At 33.9% G+C, this 17,613-nt stretch overlaps 1 protein-coding gene, 1 long non-coding RNA gene and 1 other non-coding gene across 3 annotated transcripts; all 3 read left to right on the top strand.

Moving 5' to 3' along the window:
- Positions 1 to 720: 720 nt before the first annotated feature.
- On the top strand, positions 721 to 826 carry LOC140810980 (small nucleolar RNA R71). The gene has a single exon (XR_012113375.1). It is a non-coding gene; the product is annotated as a small nucleolar RNA R71 (small nucleolar RNA).
- Positions 827 to 7,246: 6,420 nt separating this feature from the next.
- LOC140808860 (uncharacterized) lies at positions 7,247 to 10,105 on the top strand. Its single transcript, XM_073166168.1, has 4 exons — positions 7,247 to 7,575; positions 8,688 to 8,920; positions 9,160 to 9,267; positions 9,803 to 10,105. The coding sequence occupies exons 1-4, from the start codon at positions 7,368 to 7,370 to the stop codon at positions 9,923 to 9,925; spliced, it is 672 nt and encodes a 223-aa protein (XP_073022269.1). The 5' UTR covers positions 7,247 to 7,367; the 3' UTR covers positions 9,926 to 10,105.
- Positions 10,106 to 12,142: 2,037 nt separating this feature from the next.
- LOC140809962 (uncharacterized) lies at positions 12,143 to 13,703 on the top strand. The gene is made up of 2 exons (XR_012113210.1): positions 12,143 to 12,383; positions 13,372 to 13,703. It is a non-coding gene; the product is annotated as an uncharacterized lncRNA (long non-coding RNA).
- Positions 13,704 to 17,613: the final 3,910 nt, after the last annotated feature.

Here is a 17,613-nt window from a genome sequence, read left to right as displayed (position 1 = left end):
GTCTCGGTATTACTTGGCAAGGTGCCCGGCTCTCTACTTGCTATCATCTTGGCCAACTGTCCAATTTGATTCTCGAGCCCCTTTATTGATGCATCTTGGTTTTGGAGTCGAGTTTCAGTGGATGAGATAAACTTAGACATCATTTGTTCCAAGTTGGACTTTTCTTCTCTAGGAGGATCGGATCTGTACATCGGTTGTTTCGCATATTTTTGTCCTCCTTGCGGCCTATTATGACTGTTTTGACCGCCCCATGAGAAGTTGGGATGTTGCCTCCACCCAGGATTATATGTGTTCGAGTAAGGGTCATTCCTTGGGCGGTTTTGGACTCCCACTTGATTCACCGGTGCCTCATCTTGCACATAGAAGGGATTTCCATCTTGACAGTCTTTCACATAGTGTTCCCCTCCACACTTCTCACAGAATATCTCTTGAAGACGCATAGCCGTGCCACTCACGTTCAAGCCGTCTATTTTCCTGTTTAAAGCGTCAAGTTGTGCCGTAATAACAGAAAAATCAGTTACCTGGTGAACTCCGGCACTTCTCCGCTGGTTGTTCCTGTCAGATTGAGGATGATAGCTGCTCGCAGCCATCTCCTCCAACAACTCATATCCTTCTTCCGCAGTCTTCCTCAAAAGGTTCCCACATGCAGCAGCATCTATCATAGTACGGTTAGGAGTAAGCAAACCGTAATAAAAGGTTTGAACGACTAACCCAAGTGGCAACTCGTGATGTGGGCATCTTCGTAATAGATCTTTGAAACGCTCCCACGCCTCATATAGTGACTCTTGATCGAACTGAGCAAATGTTGTGATGTCTGCCCGCAGCTTCATGGTCTTCGATGGAGGAAAGTATTTGATGAGAAACGCCTTCGCCATGTCCTCCCATGTAGCTATCGAACCTACAGGTAAAAAATTTAACCAAGCTTTAGCTTTATCACGCAAAGAGAAAGGAAATAAACGCAGTCTAACAGCATCATCAGAAACTCCATTAAATTTAAAAGTATCGCAAATCTCAAGAAAATCCGCGATGTGTGTGTTTGGATCGTCCACAGCAGTTCCTCCAAATTGGACGGTTTTATGAATCATCTGGATAATGGCTGGTTTGATTTCGAATTGGTTTGCCCGCACAATCGGCCTCACAATGCTGGGGCATGCACCATCCAAAGAAGGCTGGGCATACTCTAACATGGGTATGCGGCGTGGCATCTCAATTCGTCTCTCGTTTTGGCGCTCTGCCTCCTGCTCTTGTTCGTGCCTCTCCATCAGTTCCTTAAGTCTTTGCTGTTGTCTTCGCCTGCGGAAAGTCCTTTCAATTTCAGGGTCACACTCAAGCTCCAAGTCAAGTGACTTTGGCATGCACCGGAAGAGATATCTGAATCAAAATATGGAGTGTTAGTTCAGTAAAAATAAAATACACTAAAGAAAATAACTAAAAATATAATTGTAGATTAACAGTCCCCGGCAACGGCGCCAAAAACTTGATCGAACTGAACTTGCACAGTAAAATCCCCAATAAAAATATGATTTTGTATGCTCAAAATAAATCGCAAGTGCACGATGTCAAGTTATAATATAGTGTACGTGAGTACGAGTATCGTTCCACTGAAGACTGTGTTTCACAATTATTATTTTAGTTATTAAAACTTTAGCGACGAAATTTGATTGTTTGTTTTATGACTAATAAAATTCAAGAAAATTTAAATAAACAAGCTCAAAGATTAAATGATGAAATATGAATGCTAAATCAATGGATTAAATTTCAAATGATAAAAGAATTTGTTGGGAATTCTGGTTCACCTACCCCTTATTAATTAATTAATTCGTTCGATTGTGTTCTACGCTTCCGACAGGATTTCCTATTCAATTGAACACACTCTCTCGAGCTATGCCAAACTAATTCACTCAATGAAGTAATTAAATGTCTTTAATTATTTATCAAGAATGAACCGCATTTCGATTGATGAAATCCCCTAGTTTTCGACCCTAAGGACTATGACTATCGGCACGTATCCAATTTCATATGTCTATGCAAATTGTAGATCCGCAGATTATACTACTCGATCCTATCACTAGTTATTCTCTCGAACTCACTCGTGATATAAAATTTTCGTAAAAATTAGCTACGCTCAACGACACAATGAAAATCGTAGAATAATCAAGAATAAATCACAAACCGAAATATAAATTAACCAACTGAAAGTTTGGGGTAGGATCCCCTTTAATTACAACAAATATTAAAGTTAGCTACTAAAATTCATTGTCAAAATAAATGCAACAATGTTTAAAAATGAAAGAAACTAGATTAGAAATACTAGACGAGACGAAATCTGCGAAGAACGGTGCCCGGAAAACTCAAATCTTCATTCCAAGCGCAAAGTTCTCTCCAAAGCTCCTTGATGGCTGTCGAATTATGTCTGAATGAATGCCCAAAATTCGTGCCATCCCCTTTCCATAGCAACCACCATCCAAATTAAGGTAAGAAATCGCGAATGAAACTTTCCAAAAATAAGCGGTGCTCGGCTGGTGCGGCATTCGCGCTCGGGCGGTAGAAAATCACCGCCCGAGCGCCAAATCTCTGTCTCGGCACTTCGTCTTCTCGCGCCCGGGCGGTAGAAATGTACCGCTCGGGCGCCAACCTTCTGTAATGTCTTTCAGTTTTTTCACTTTGCTATATTTTCCGTTTTCCGACCATTTTTCCTGCAGATTCATCACACACAAGTGAGACATGATAAAATGCAAATAATTACTATAAAATGAACAAAATGTAAATGAAATGCATGCATGCACAATGTAAACACAACTAAAACTAATGCAATAAACACGTAAAAACACCACTTATCATGTGGCAATCGACATCATAAATGATAACGAAGATCATGAACCAAAATCTTTTGGTGAATGTAAAAATCGGCAGGATTGGATAAAATGGAAAGATGCCATCCAGGTTGAATTAGATTCGCTAAATAAACGTAATGTTTTTGGACCTATAGTCCTTACACCTGAAGGTGTAAACCTGTTGGATACAAATGAGTTTTTATTCGAAAGCGAAATGAGAAAAATGAAATAGTAAGATATAAAGCTCGACTTGTTGCACAAGGTTTTTCTCAAAGGCCTGGAATTGATTATGAAGAAACGTATTCTCCTGTGATGGATGCAATTACGTTTCGGTATTTGATTAGCTTGGCGGTGTCTGAAAATTTAGAAATGCGTCTTATGGATGTTGTTACAGCTTACTTATATGGATCACTTGATAGTAATATATATATATGAAAATCCATGAAGGATTTAAGATGCCTGAAGCACAAAGTTCAAAACCCAGGGAATGTTATTCTGTGAAATTACAAAGATCATTATATGGGTTAAAACAATCAGGTCGAATGTGGTATAATCGACTAAGTTATCACTTGATGAAAAAAGGATATGCAAATAATTCAATATGCCCTTGTGTTTTCATTAAGAAAACAACATACGGATGCGTAATTATTGCTGAAAATGTTGATGATTTAAACATCATTGGAACAAATAAAGAAATTCAAGAAGTTGTGTCATACTTGAAGGAAGAATTTGAAATGAAGGATCATGGAAAAACCAAGTATTTTCTGAGTTTACAAATTGAACAAAAAGAATGTGGAATGTTTGTTCACCAGAAAAATTATACAGAAAAGATCCTTAAACGTTTTAATATGGATAAAGCAAATCCTTTAAGTACTCCAATGGTTGTTAGATCATTAAACATAGAAAAGGATCCATTCCGTCCATGTGAAGATGATGAAGATATTCTTGGTCCAGAAGTACCATATCTAAGTGTCATCGGTACCTTTATGTACCTTACAAATTGTACAAGTCCTGATATATCTTTTGCCGTGAATCTGTTGGCAAGATTTAGCACATATCCAACAAAGAGACACTGGAACGGAATTAAACATATATTCCGTTATCTACGAGGAATGACAGACTTGGGACTTTTGTATTCAAAAGATGCTAATCCAAGTATAATTTGTTATGCTGATGCTGGATACTTATCTGATCCACACATGACACGTTCCCAAACTGGACATGTATTTACTCGTGGAGGCACTGCAATATCTTGGCGTTCACAGAAACAAACGCTCGTAAAACTTCATCAAATCATGCCGAGATTATTGCACTACATGAAGCAAGTCGTGAATGTGTGTGGTTAAAATCAATGACACAACATATCCAAATTTCATGCGGATTATCATTCGATGAGAAGCCTGTGATACTATATGAAGATAATGCTGCATGTGTTGCTCAAATGAAAGAAGGATACATAAAAAGCGACAGAACTAAACATATTCCTCCTAAGTTCTTCGCATTCACCAAGGAGCTTGAGAAGAATAAATGTATTGATGCTCGTCACATTCAATCAAGTGAAAACTCATCAGATCTCTTCACAAAGGCACTTCCTACGTCAATATTCAGAAAGCACATATATAATATTGGGATGCGCAATCTACGAAATTTGTGAAGAATTGTTCATGTCAACATCAGGGGGAGTTTACGTGACTGCACTCTTTTTCCCTTACTATGGTTTTTATCCCAATGGGTTTTTCCAAGTAAGGTTTTTAACGAGGCAGTACAAAACATGTAATGAAGACATCATCATATCATGATTATCATCACAAGAGGGAGTGTTGAAAATAAATGATTTGAATATTGAAAAGTAATAGTTGAATATTTGAATGTTGAAAATAAGAGTTGTAAAATTAGAAATTTGTGTGTGATGATGTATGTAATGATGTATTTTATTTTTTGGATTATGTGTAATGAAACTCTATAAATAGATCTCTCATTTGTGAAGAAAATCACAATTGAGTAGAGAGAAAAATATTATAAAGTGTGTAGTTTGGTAAATTTTGAGAGTTTGAGATTTTTACTTTTTACCATAAATTTTTATTTTTTCACAATAATAATAAATATTTTTGAATGGCTATTATTTTGAAATTTAATTAAAAATTTATTTGATAATTAAAAGTAATTTTTACCAGTCATTTTCAATAATGAAATAAACATATCATTTCAATCATAGTCAGTATACCAATCATGACCTTAGAATACAATGGTAATCCAAAACTGATAGCTTCAGTTCTTTAAAAAAAAAAAAAAACTTTGAAGGGCAAAAAGAAAATAAGATACAATACAACTATAATAACAATATTAATATTTAGTTTCATTAAAAAATAAATGAAAATAAGGGTTTTGAGTTTAATTTATATTTATCAAATTAATAGTTTAATATATTTAGGGGCGAAATTTCATTTTCAAAATAAATAATCATTAAATTTTTTTTAAATATGAAAATAGCACTTTCACAATTGCTACAGTATAATACTTACATGCATAGAGATGTCAATGGGGAGGGTTTTGGGTTGTCAATGGGGCGGGTTTGGCTAAACACAAGACCCTCCCCATGAAAAAAACTTTGACACATTACCCGCCTCATCCCGGTTAAATATTTTTCGGATCCACTCCACCTCGAATACGAAATGGAGTCGGGTAGACCCGTGAGACCCGGATTTTTTTAAAATAAAAAAGTAATCTTTCTTCTCACATGACTGAATTATGAAACAGACAAGCCTCTAAATACATCATTGTGGAAAATTAATTCATGTATTCGACCAAACTTAATAATAACAAACAAAGTATTTTCACGATAAAAAGAATTACATACAAAAAAAAAAGAGTTACTAGTTCTCAAAAAAAATCTTGACATCCCCAAAAAAAGTCATAACATTATTTAAACAGATCAATATAAAATCAGTGAGTAGACAATATTTAAGTCTACTAAGATGAGGACTAACTATCCTTCCACTATTGCTAAAAGCAGATTCAAATATAACAGTTGACATAAGAATAGCTAAGATCGTTATAGTTGAGGTGAACTACTAAAAAAATGAAAATTAATAAAACTAAAACCCTAGAATATTTATATGCACATATATATGGGGAGAGTATGTGGCGGGTATTATAGGACCCATGACCCGCCCCATATCCAGACGGGTCTGAAAAATTGGACCTGAGACCCATCTCATGACCCATTTAGTATGCCCAAACCCACCCCATACAAGCGGATCCATTGCGGGTCGGGGTAAAACTCGGACCCATTGACATCCCTATACATGCATCTGGTATATATATGTAATAAAAATTATTTTTAAAAAGATATATAAATCTAGTAAAATGGAAATGCATAAAATAAATATGTTGATTCAAAATAAATTATTTAAAAATTAGACGAAAGTATGATATCGATATTTTCATTAAAATTTATCGATTCAAAATCGAAGGTTGATAGTATGGGTGAAATGCTTATATACAAATGAGGTGGAAAAAAAACACCTAGAAATCAAAATAAAACACTATATAAGGCATTTAGTCGGGGCAAGAAAAATAATTGTGGAGACAGATTCAAAGATATCATTCGATGCTATCTACTCTGATGCATCACGTGTCATTGAATTTGGTCTCACCATCACAAGTCGTGCACTCATTAAGAACCAGAGTTCGCTCAAAATCGAACATTTTTGTTTATGAGTGAGTCTCATATGACTATGAGATCGTCTCACGGATCTTAATCTGTGAGACGAGTCCACTCTACCGATATTCACAATAAAAACCAATATTTTTATCAAAAAAGTAATATTTTTTCATGGATGACCCAAATGAAGATCCGTCTCACAAAATACGATCCGTGAGATCGTCTCACAAAGTTTTTGCTTTTGTTTATTTACAGGGACACACATATTTAATTTAGGGGACAATTATTATGAATTGAAATATGTGTAAAGTTGTTGGCCGGATCTCCTTTTTATTAGGATCTCGTATTTGAGAAAAATCGAATTTTATGGGAAAAAAAAATTAGATGGTTATTAAATATGTTTTTATTTTTTTATTTTATTTAAAATTTTATAGATAACAATTTTTTTTTAACGAGGGGGCAGGTGTTAACAAATATTTTTTTTTTTTTGTAACAATAATAATAATAATTTTTTTTTTTGAAAAGATAATAATAATAATAATTAAAAGTGTAGAAAATGTTGGTTTCATATATTTGTATCAACGAGTAAGATACTGCCACGCGTAATATTAGCAGCCAACGGCCCAGCCCCACCCGGTACCCACCCCGTCCACCTACAGAAAGCCGCCACAAATCTCGCGCAGAATAGTGACCGAGAACCCGCCATTTCTAACATACGCCAAGGGCGTGACATTTACTGGAGTAAGTTCCGCCACTCCTTCTGTAGTAAAAAACTTCTGGTTGCACTGGTTCGAGCCCTCTCTTTCACGATTAGCTTCCGTGATTGAATTTGAAGAAGAAGAGAAAACGAATTTGATATTTGGAAACGGATGGTTTCGACTGCAATGGCTTCTTGCCTTCAGCTGTTGAAATCCAGTCCGTCGAATTTTCTCGTGAAATTCGGGTGTTCTTGCTTGGAAATTAACGCGAAATCATCTGTAAGGCGGAATCTCAGGCTTCAGAATTCTGGGATCGTATTTGATTATAGGAGGTTTTGGGTTACTTGTGAAGCTGGAGCAAATGATGATCAAAACAAAGGTGAGTACGAGTAAATTTTTTTTTTTTTTTTTTTTTTTTGCATTTTAAATTACTTGAAATTGCTCAGTTTTTACAGCTGATTCCGTGAAGTTCTTGGTTATTTTGCCTATTTTGATTGGATATGTATGTTGATTTTTAAGTACACGTGAAGTATAATGATGAAAATTCTAGATTTATAAAATATCTGTAAGGACCGGGTATCCCAGAAAATTCTGATGACGGAAGATGAATCGAGATAAAAGGGGCGATGCTATGTATTTGGGGTGAAATGAGGATTTATTTTGGAAATATTGTAGAAAAATTTAGGAATAGTGATCACCCTTTGCTTATTCAATACCTTAAAAGTCCTTTTATGGCGATAATCTATTGCCAAATTGCTTACAGATTTTGCATTGGTGAATCTTATTATCTTTCAGTGGTTTAACTACACAGAAATCCATTTATGAATGTTTTAGTTCTGTAGGTATCAAAAGCCACTGATTCGCCGGTGACAATTTACTGAAACATTTTATTTTTCTGCTGCATATTGTCCCTGTTTCCGGCGAATTCCAGCAGAATTTTGTACTAGTTCCTGTGGCTGAAATACGTTGAACGGAAAAACTGTTACCCGATTTAACAGTTTACTTCTGTGATATTTTAACTTATCATGTTATGTTTTAAATAAACCGGTTTCTTTTTTATAACTTTCCCATAGGCCATAACTACTTGATGCAATACTTCACTGAATGTAAACGCTCGAACTAGTTCATATGGGAAGATTGTTGCTATAAATCTTTCCTTCTTGAGGCATAGTGTAAGTATGAACTCTTTGCACCGGAAAACCGTTACCCGATTTAACAGTTTACTTCTGTGATATTTTAACTTATCATGTTATGTTTTAAATAAACCAGCCATAACTACTTGATGCAATACTTCACTGAATGTAAACGCCCGGACTAGTTCATATGGGAAGATTGTTGCTATAAATCTTTCCTTCTTGAGGCATAGTCTAAGTATGAACTCTTTGCACCGGGTAAATTGATACATCCTGCAGAAAGATTTGACTTGCTTATGTGTTCCTTTAGTTGCTGTCATCGATTAAGTTAAAACATGCTAATTACTATGTATGTTAGGTGAGGAACCTCCCGAGTCTTTATTTATGAAAGAATTGAAGAGGCGGGGGATGAATTCTTCTTCTTTGCTCGAGGAAAAAAATAGAAACATCGACAGAGACAAGGAGATAAAATTCAGGGAAGAAGATGGGGGTTGGAGCTACAAAAGAAGAAATGGGGTTACAACTGATGATGAAAGAAGCATATCTAATCAGAGAGAAAAGTCGATGGCAATCAATAGTGAAGGCCTAGAGGTTGGTTGACTATCTTTTTCTGATTTATTTATTATCATGGGATTTTTTGGAAATTTACTATGTTGCGGAACTGCATTTTATACTGAATAGATATATAATATTAAAATTTATTTCTGGGTTTTCTACATGGATCCAATCCTTCTCAGTCTCCCCTTAAGCTTATTTTCTTGGAAGCAGTGCAGGTTCTTCGTTTAACAACTGTTTGGGGATCTGTATATAACTTTTGCTTTATGATACAGGGCTTGATCCCGCGGGCTAAACTTTTGCTTACCCTGGGAGGAACATTCTTTCTTGCGTTCTGGCCGTTGATTCTTGCAACTATTGCATTCTTCTGTGCTTTGTATCTGGTAACTTTCGTTGGTAAACTTGCAATATTTGTTGCCCCTATTTGTAAATACACTCCATTATTACCATTTCAATAGAATAAGATGTGGTGGGGATACTTACTTCACTTTTGGTTCTTCGTGCTATTCGAACTAGCCACGTGAAGAGTGAACAAAATTACCTGATGAGAAAATGCCACAAGACGTTTCTATCTGAATTCTGTGTCATACAGAAGCTTTATCAGATTTCGGATTCTTAGCTCTTGGCTTTAAGCCAACTGGATTTGTTGTCAAAACTATTGATATTAGCTGAACTTAAGGTTACTTGGGCTTATATCTTATATCGTCTACTGGGTGGTTTTTTTAATCCTAAATTCGTGTTTCATCATCATATTGCAAGTTTGCAACAATGATCATTGGATACATGCATTGCTGAATTATCGCATTTTCGGTGTCTTCGTTGTTTCTAGTTAAATTTGTTTGATCGGTTTTAGATATTCGGATATGGATATCCTAAAACTCAGTCAAGCCTTAACTAATTCTCCTATCTTTTCTGCAGTATTTTGGACCTGAATTCGTTCATGATGGAAGTAAAACTTCAACGGCTCCACCCCCGTATGTCGACCCATATGTACTGCTCGAAGAAGAAAGGATATACAAAACAGCTCCACTTCTAAATTGAAGGACTGAAACAACTTCATGTATCACTGTTACCCACTGTCAAATTGGATCATTACGTAATTCTTGTTCTGTTAGAAATGGGATTCTATTTTATAGAACCAGGGCTTGTTATATAAATTCAAGATCATCCTCTAAGTTTCAAGAATAAATACCCGACTGGCACCATCTTTCGAAAACTGAACCGAAGGATTTTTTTGTGGTTCGGTTCTTAAACTAACTCTCAATCGGGATTTTTTTTTATTATCTTGGTCGATTATTTATTTTAAAAATTGAGGTGATTATTTTTAAATAAATAGTTAATCAAATCTATTTTGCAAATTTCTCCCTCTCAAATACCTACTTAAATTATATAAATTAAATTTGATTTTGTTTTTATTCATTTATAATAAAAAAGCTGAATATCCATAATATTTTGTAATATAATTATCCCATAATTAATTTTTAATTAGTTTGAAAACTGTACTTTTTTTCTCTTGATAGTTAGAATTTAGAGTAGGTCTTGTGTGAGACGGTCTCACAAATTTTTATCTGTGAGACGGGTCAATCTTATCGATATTCACAATAAAAAGTAATATTTTTAACAAAAAAAGTAAAAAAAAAATTATGGATGACCCAAATAAAAAATCTGTCTCACAAAATACGATCTGTGAGATCGTTTCACACAAGTTTTTATCTAGATTTAAAATAAATTGGTTTTCAATTGGAAATAAATAGTTGTGTGAACCATTGATTTGAGAATAGTAGTCAAACTTACATAAATAATATTCAGGGAAAATGCGACCAATTCTTGTGAGATTCACACTAAGTTCATACGGTCCCGTGACGTCCTATCAGATCATACTTTTATATATGCCTTATTTATTATTATTTAGTGCCCAAATTTCAAAATTTTAAAACTAGGGATGTGACATTATACACATGAAAACTAATGGTCTCTTATAATATTATATATATACAAAGTTTGGCTTTGGTTTGACAATATAAATTAGGAAAAATTAAATATGTTTCTTGATGTATTCATAGTAGGTAAGATGTAAACATATGTAATAATTTAGAATATGGGGTTACATTTAAAAATTCTTAAATTTTATTACATGTGTGTATGATGTTGAGTGAGTCTCATGTGAGACCGTCTCACGGATCTTAATCTGTGAGACGGGTCAACCCTATCGATATTCATAATAAAAAATAATAATCTTAGCATAAAAATTAATACTTTTTCATGGATGATCCAAATAATAGACTCGTCACACAAATACGACCCGTGAGATTGTCTCACACAAATTTTGCCTATGATGTCTATGTTGGAGCAATTATTGTCTTCATCAATAGATTGATCAAATTGTTGTGTCGTTTGAACATTCAAATTATGATAATTGTCAATTATAATTTTGAATAAAATGACAAATGTTTTATTCAATTCTCATCATCATTTCTCATCGATTGTAAGATATCACAATTATTGTGAAGTCGATTGTTGGAGATGAATAATAATTCATGCAACACGATCGAAACATGACGTTTTGGTGAATCACAAATAAAGAACAGAACTTGCAATATTTGAAATATGAATGATGATAATAACTAATTTTGTGGAAGATAATACCCAAATAATAGAAGCTTCTCACCTGTTTATTGCCAAAATGTCTTACTTCTCTCTTTCAAACCAAACCATATCATTAACAAAAACACGATTTTGTCAATGCATACTTTTCATTGCTTCAACTACAAAATCTTTGTCTCTTCGATACTCAAAATTTTATTTTATTTTATTTTATTGTTTTCCTCTTGGAATCTTCCACAATGGAACATAACCAAAATTTTATTTTGATAATTTCATTTATCAAAATTAACTCTAAACGCAATAATTTTGTTTTTTTTTTTTACGAAAAAAGAACTAAAAGTGCGAAAAGAATTGGTAAAACTTATAAAATCAATTTTTTTAATTTTATTTATCTAAAATCAACTCGATACTTGAAATCAACGATAAAATTATTTCGAAATATTTGAATTTTATACCAAATTAGACTTTTTTTTAAAAAAAACTACAGATTAAATCTGGAATAAGTTTAAAAGTGGATATTTATCTATATACATGGATTAAAAAATGTGACACGTGGATTTTTTTAATTTTATTTTAAAAAAAAAACCTAAATTAATCCGAACTTCTAGAGGCCAACCATTCTTTTAGATAAAATCTACGTTGGGTTGTCCGAATTCTATTCCGTCTTACTTTTCTAGTTGACCAATCGATATTTTTGCAATGACGGAAATGCCCCTGTGTAACTATATAATTTATATAAACTACATAATTTTTCTCAAGAACAACACAGAGAAACATGCCTAAGATCGTCGCCCTCTCTTTGGCAGCCCTCCTCCTGTTTCTTGCATTGTCCCGTGTCGAAGCCCGGCCGGAGCCTTCGTTCAACGACGTTACTCCGATGGAAACTTATCGTGGGGTAAGTTTTGTTCGGTTGAGATGATTTTGTTTTCGAATTTCTTTTGAACAAATAATTATATTTGCTTTTATTATTTTGTGTATATATTGATACATTTTCATTAAAACAAAAAACAAAAATCTCAAAGTATTTCTGATTTGATTCATTTGAGAAACATAATTTCCGGAAATTCTGAAATTTACATAATCTTTTGGAAAATCATTTTTGTTTATTTCCACCGACTTTCACCGAATTTTAAGCAAATCAGCCTTTTCCCTTTCAATCTATAGTGTGTATGTGCCTGATAATATGAGACGTGGAATTGCATATGTCAATTTTCATTTCGTGAAATGAGTTGATCTGATTTATATTTACAAACTCGCGGGTCAATTTTATTAGATATTTCTCTTATTTTTTCTAATTCATAAAAAATATTATTTTTTATGTGAAAAATATTATTTTTTCATTCCGGAATATTAAGATTGAAACTTGGACCTAACTCAACTCCAAAAGCTAGACCAAGAGGGAGGATTATCCAAGCCCATATATACAACTCCCAGGTTGTTTATCTATACAACTCCCAGGTTGTTTATCCAACTGATATGAGACAATTAACACACCCCTCTCACGCCCAGAAATGAACATCTGGAACGTGGAGTTTACAAATGACCTAGTTATGGGCAGAACGGGTGGCCTAATTATAGGCAGTCCAACATATAACGCTGGAACTTAGGCTCTGATACCATGTTAAGATTGATACTTGAACTTAACTCAACCCCAAAAGCTATCTCAAGAGGGAGGATTGTCCAAACCCATATATACAACTTCCATGTTGTTTATCCAACTGATGTGGGACAATTAACACAGATATTAATCGAGTCGACGTCTCACCTAGCCAACTGAAATATATCTATATGTGTTTGTGTGTGTTTTTTTTATTATTTAATTTTAAATTTTTTGACGTGAATTGATCTTTTTATTTAATTTGTGTTTTTAATTATGGCTGCAGGATAATGAAGTGGCAAAAGTAGATGTAGATAAAGATAGCTGCGATGGCCTGCGAGAAGATGAATGCATGATGAGAAGAACACTGGAAGCTCATCTTGATTATATATACACCCAAAAGAAGCAACCCTGAGATTTAATTTTTTTATTATTAATAATATCGAGTCAATTTTTATTTTTCAAATTTAGGAAATTTTGTTATGTATTATTTTGTGGTGATTTGTAATTCCTCCTAGGTTTAGATACATGGGATGTGATAATTTAAATAACATATTTTTCTTTATTTGTAATAGATTTTATCATTTTATAGTGCGTGTAAATAAATAAGTTATTTGATTTTTTTATTTAAATATATAGCGATCATTGGATATAAATGAAAAATAGAAGAAGGGGCTTGAGATTTGGAAAAAATTGTGTTAGACGGTCTCACGAGTCGTATTTGTGAGACAGATCTATTATTTGGGTCATCCATGAAAAAACATTACTTTTTATGCTAAGAGTATTACTTTTTATTCTGAATATTGGTAGGGTTGATCAGTCACACATATTAAAATCCGTGAGACGGTCTCACAGATTAAAATCCGTGAGACGGTCTCACATGATACTCACTCTTGAAATTTTTAATTTTTATCTAAATTAGACAATTTTAATGTCAAAGGTGATTATATTAAATGCCTCTACAGTCTCCTATATTTTCTTCTCAGAAATACTCTTTATCTCCAACAATATTTCTATTTTATGAAAAAAATTAAACAAAGAAAATATAAGAAAATTCAATCTAATGTTTTTTGAGAAAAGTTATAAATTAATAGAATTAGAATTTACAAGAAATTTAATTGTATTCAAATTATTCTATATATATGTATACTTTAATGTATATCAATCCTGATGAAAATTAGTATTGTGGGTATAAGCTACTAAATGGGGATTTTTAAGGGAAAAATACGTATTTTTTAAAAATGGGAAAATTACATATTTGGTTATGTACGTAGTTTGTAGTTTTTTTCCATTTTTTTCATGTTAATAATAAATTTATATTTGTAATCATATAGCTTGCATTTTTTTTTTGTTATGTCAACGATGAATTTTTATTTTTACTCATGCAAATTTTATTTTATTATTTCAAAATTTTTATTTTTTTTTACTGGAGTCCATCATGTTTTCTTCCAAATAATATTCTATAAAAATCACAACACTTATATAATTTTATTTCCAAAAATCCGTGCCAGCATTCATGTCCATAACTAAAAATACAAATCCACATTAACATGAGACAACAAATATAAAAAGTACAATTACATGATAAAAATGTAATTATCTCAACATTTAATTAAGGTGGTCGGAATATGATGTCGTAATACAATATTATTCGGCGGATTTTTCGGGGAAACCCTCCCATGCTCAAGATATGGACTGTAAAAATAGGAAAAACAAATATAGGCTTGAATAATTTTAAGCGGAAGGCATATCTTAAAGATTTTTCCAAAAAACTCTCGTGAGATCTCATGCGAGTTTTTTATGCGACATATCTTATTGAATATTTCAATAATTAAAAAATTTGAAAATATTTAAAATAAATTCTTATGAATACTATTTGAAACTAGTTCGAGAACTTGAAAATTGATAGGACCTAGGATCTCAGGTTCTTGGTGTCGGACACCGACAATATCTTGATTATCCGTGGTGATATCAAGAGGTGTCATCTATCCTCAACACCTAACAAGGGTTTATTTCATCCTACCTTGTGAGGCACTGTCCCCATGAGGTGATCAAAGGTCCAGATTTAAACACACATACACCCTATGAAGTGATCAAAGGCCCAGATTTAATCACCATGTAAAATCAATGGCTGAGATCCTGTGAGGGCACTGCCCCCACAGGTAGCATCTACTCTACCCCCAACAAGGTCAAGCCGACGTGTGTAAGATCTAGGGGATATGTGGAGACGCGTTGGTGGATGCATTAAAAGCATAAGATAATTTGGCCTTTAACTAAGTTTTACTGATCAAGTATTAGAGATAATTTTTTTTTATTTAAATCATTCAAAAATTCAACGATCGTGGACCATTAAGTTAAATCAACATGTGCATCGACCCATACTTATGCATTATTTTTGATCATGAGTCGTTAGGATAGTACCAGTTGGGTGGTACTAATACTTTAAAAATCTAGGTACTTAAGCCTGGATGTCTTGAGTTCAAGTGTTGGGAGAGACGAAATAAACAATTTTCCATGAGTGAGAAATTCTATGAGTGATTGTGCATGGGCATGGGCTAGGCTCATGATCGACTATCTTAACGACCTATGATAAGTACTGGTGCATGGGTATGGGCCGATCGAGAGCCATGTTAGTTCAGCCTAATGGCCCATGATCGTTACAAAAAAAAATGTATGCGTATATGATGTTATGATGAGTCATGTTTTGGCAAGTTATGATTTTATACGATATGTTTACGTTATGCTTTTAAGTTCATGAAATGTATGTTTTTTACAGTATTTTTCACTATTGCATGTTATGTATATGTATTCGATATAAAATTACAAGTGTGTTGAGTCTTTATGCTCATTAGGTGCGAATTATGCAGGTGAGCATGTTGATGAGGAGGCTGAAGGTGTCGAAGCCTGAGTCGGCAGGACTGGATGTGCGCACATGAACTAGAGGACCACTGTGGGGATCCGGACGCTAATCATTTTTTTAATCATGATTGGGACTAATTAATCCATGATAATAAACAGGGTCTAATTTTTTTTTTGTTTAAATGCGGAAGGTAATGGAATCAAACTCCTATACATATCAGTATAAAAGTATAAATCTGATAAAATATACAATCATACATACTCAGGTTCAACAACTACTATCAAGTGTTTAAACCCTAGCTCTAGTCCAAGTCCGGTATCACCACTCTATTCTCGGTCTGTCTTTACCTCTGTGACCCTGTACCTGTCCCACCTGTTGCCATGCACACATACAAACAAGACAACAGCCGGATAACTCCGGTGAGATATAAATATCCCAGTATAAACAATGTATTACATGCAATCATACATCCCAATCTAATTTAGACTTTGGTATGCTGTATCGAATGTGTCTGAGATAGACGTCGATATACATCTGAAGCTCTTCGATACACCGTAAGTCTAGAGTCTTATCGGTTCTGAGAAAGACTCGGCGGTTCTGCCCTAGCTAGGCTGTCTGCCCTAGACTCGGACTCTGACTCTGTTCTAAGTCAATACATTAACATATCAATCTGATAATCTGCAAATATCAATGCAATAAAATAAAGTATGTGATTTAGGGAAACTCAAGTCAAACCTAACTCGAGTTGTGCAATCCCGAATCAACATTTATTTATACCTTTCTTGCTGTCGCTCTGATACAATCGAAGTCTCGATTCAAAGTCTGTCACTGTTCAATCTGGCAATGACAATATCAATATATTCTGTATCAATAATCTAATCAAATCACAACATCTCTGTTATATCAAATTCTGACAGTACAACAGTACAATCTGGCGATACTGATAATACTATATCAGTCTATATCAATTCCAATCATTTACAATCAATCACCATACAAATATGATACCACTTCGCAGTCAATTTCATTCTGAAATTCATAACAATTCCATAATCAATCCGTTTCTTAATCTGACTTCGATTCTACTCTATCTAACATGTCAAGAATAACATATATGACGTGTATTCAATTCTAACAACATCATAATTTCAAAACATGTCAAAACGTAATAAAACTTATGTACCGTAGTAGCCTGCGTTGGTAGGAACACAGTGTCTAAGTCGGATTTAAAATCTAACGGACGGATTGATCGTAAATCAATTTCTAAAATCAAGAATCAATTCTTTCCTCTAAATTCGATTTTCCTTTCTTTTCTCTGAAGGAATGATGTGTATATATATATATATATATATATATATATATATATATATATATATATATATATATATATATATATATATATATATATATCACGTTGCATGTATTGAAACGTGTTATCTTTTCGTGAATTAGGGTTGGCGCTCGAGCGGTGCAAATCTACCGCTCGAGCGCGGTATCTTCTGTCCAGCAATTTCAAGTCGCACCCTTGGCGCTCGGGCGGTCAAAATCTACCGCCCGGGCGCCGAACCTTCTGCCCGTGACGTGAATTACCGAAACATTGGCGCTCGGGCGGTTGTTTTCTACCGCTCGGGCGCCACTAGTTCTGTCCCCACATTATGTAATTCATAA

The sequence above is a fragment of the Primulina eburnea genome, chromosome 13, assembly GCF_022965805.1.
Source record: "Primulina eburnea isolate SZY01 chromosome 13, ASM2296580v1, whole genome shotgun sequence".
Lineage (NCBI taxonomy): Eukaryota > Viridiplantae > Streptophyta > Magnoliopsida > Lamiales > Gesneriaceae > Primulina > Primulina eburnea.
The sequence above is the reverse complement of the archived record's forward strand: the minus strand, read 5'-3'. Positions and strand labels throughout refer to the sequence as shown.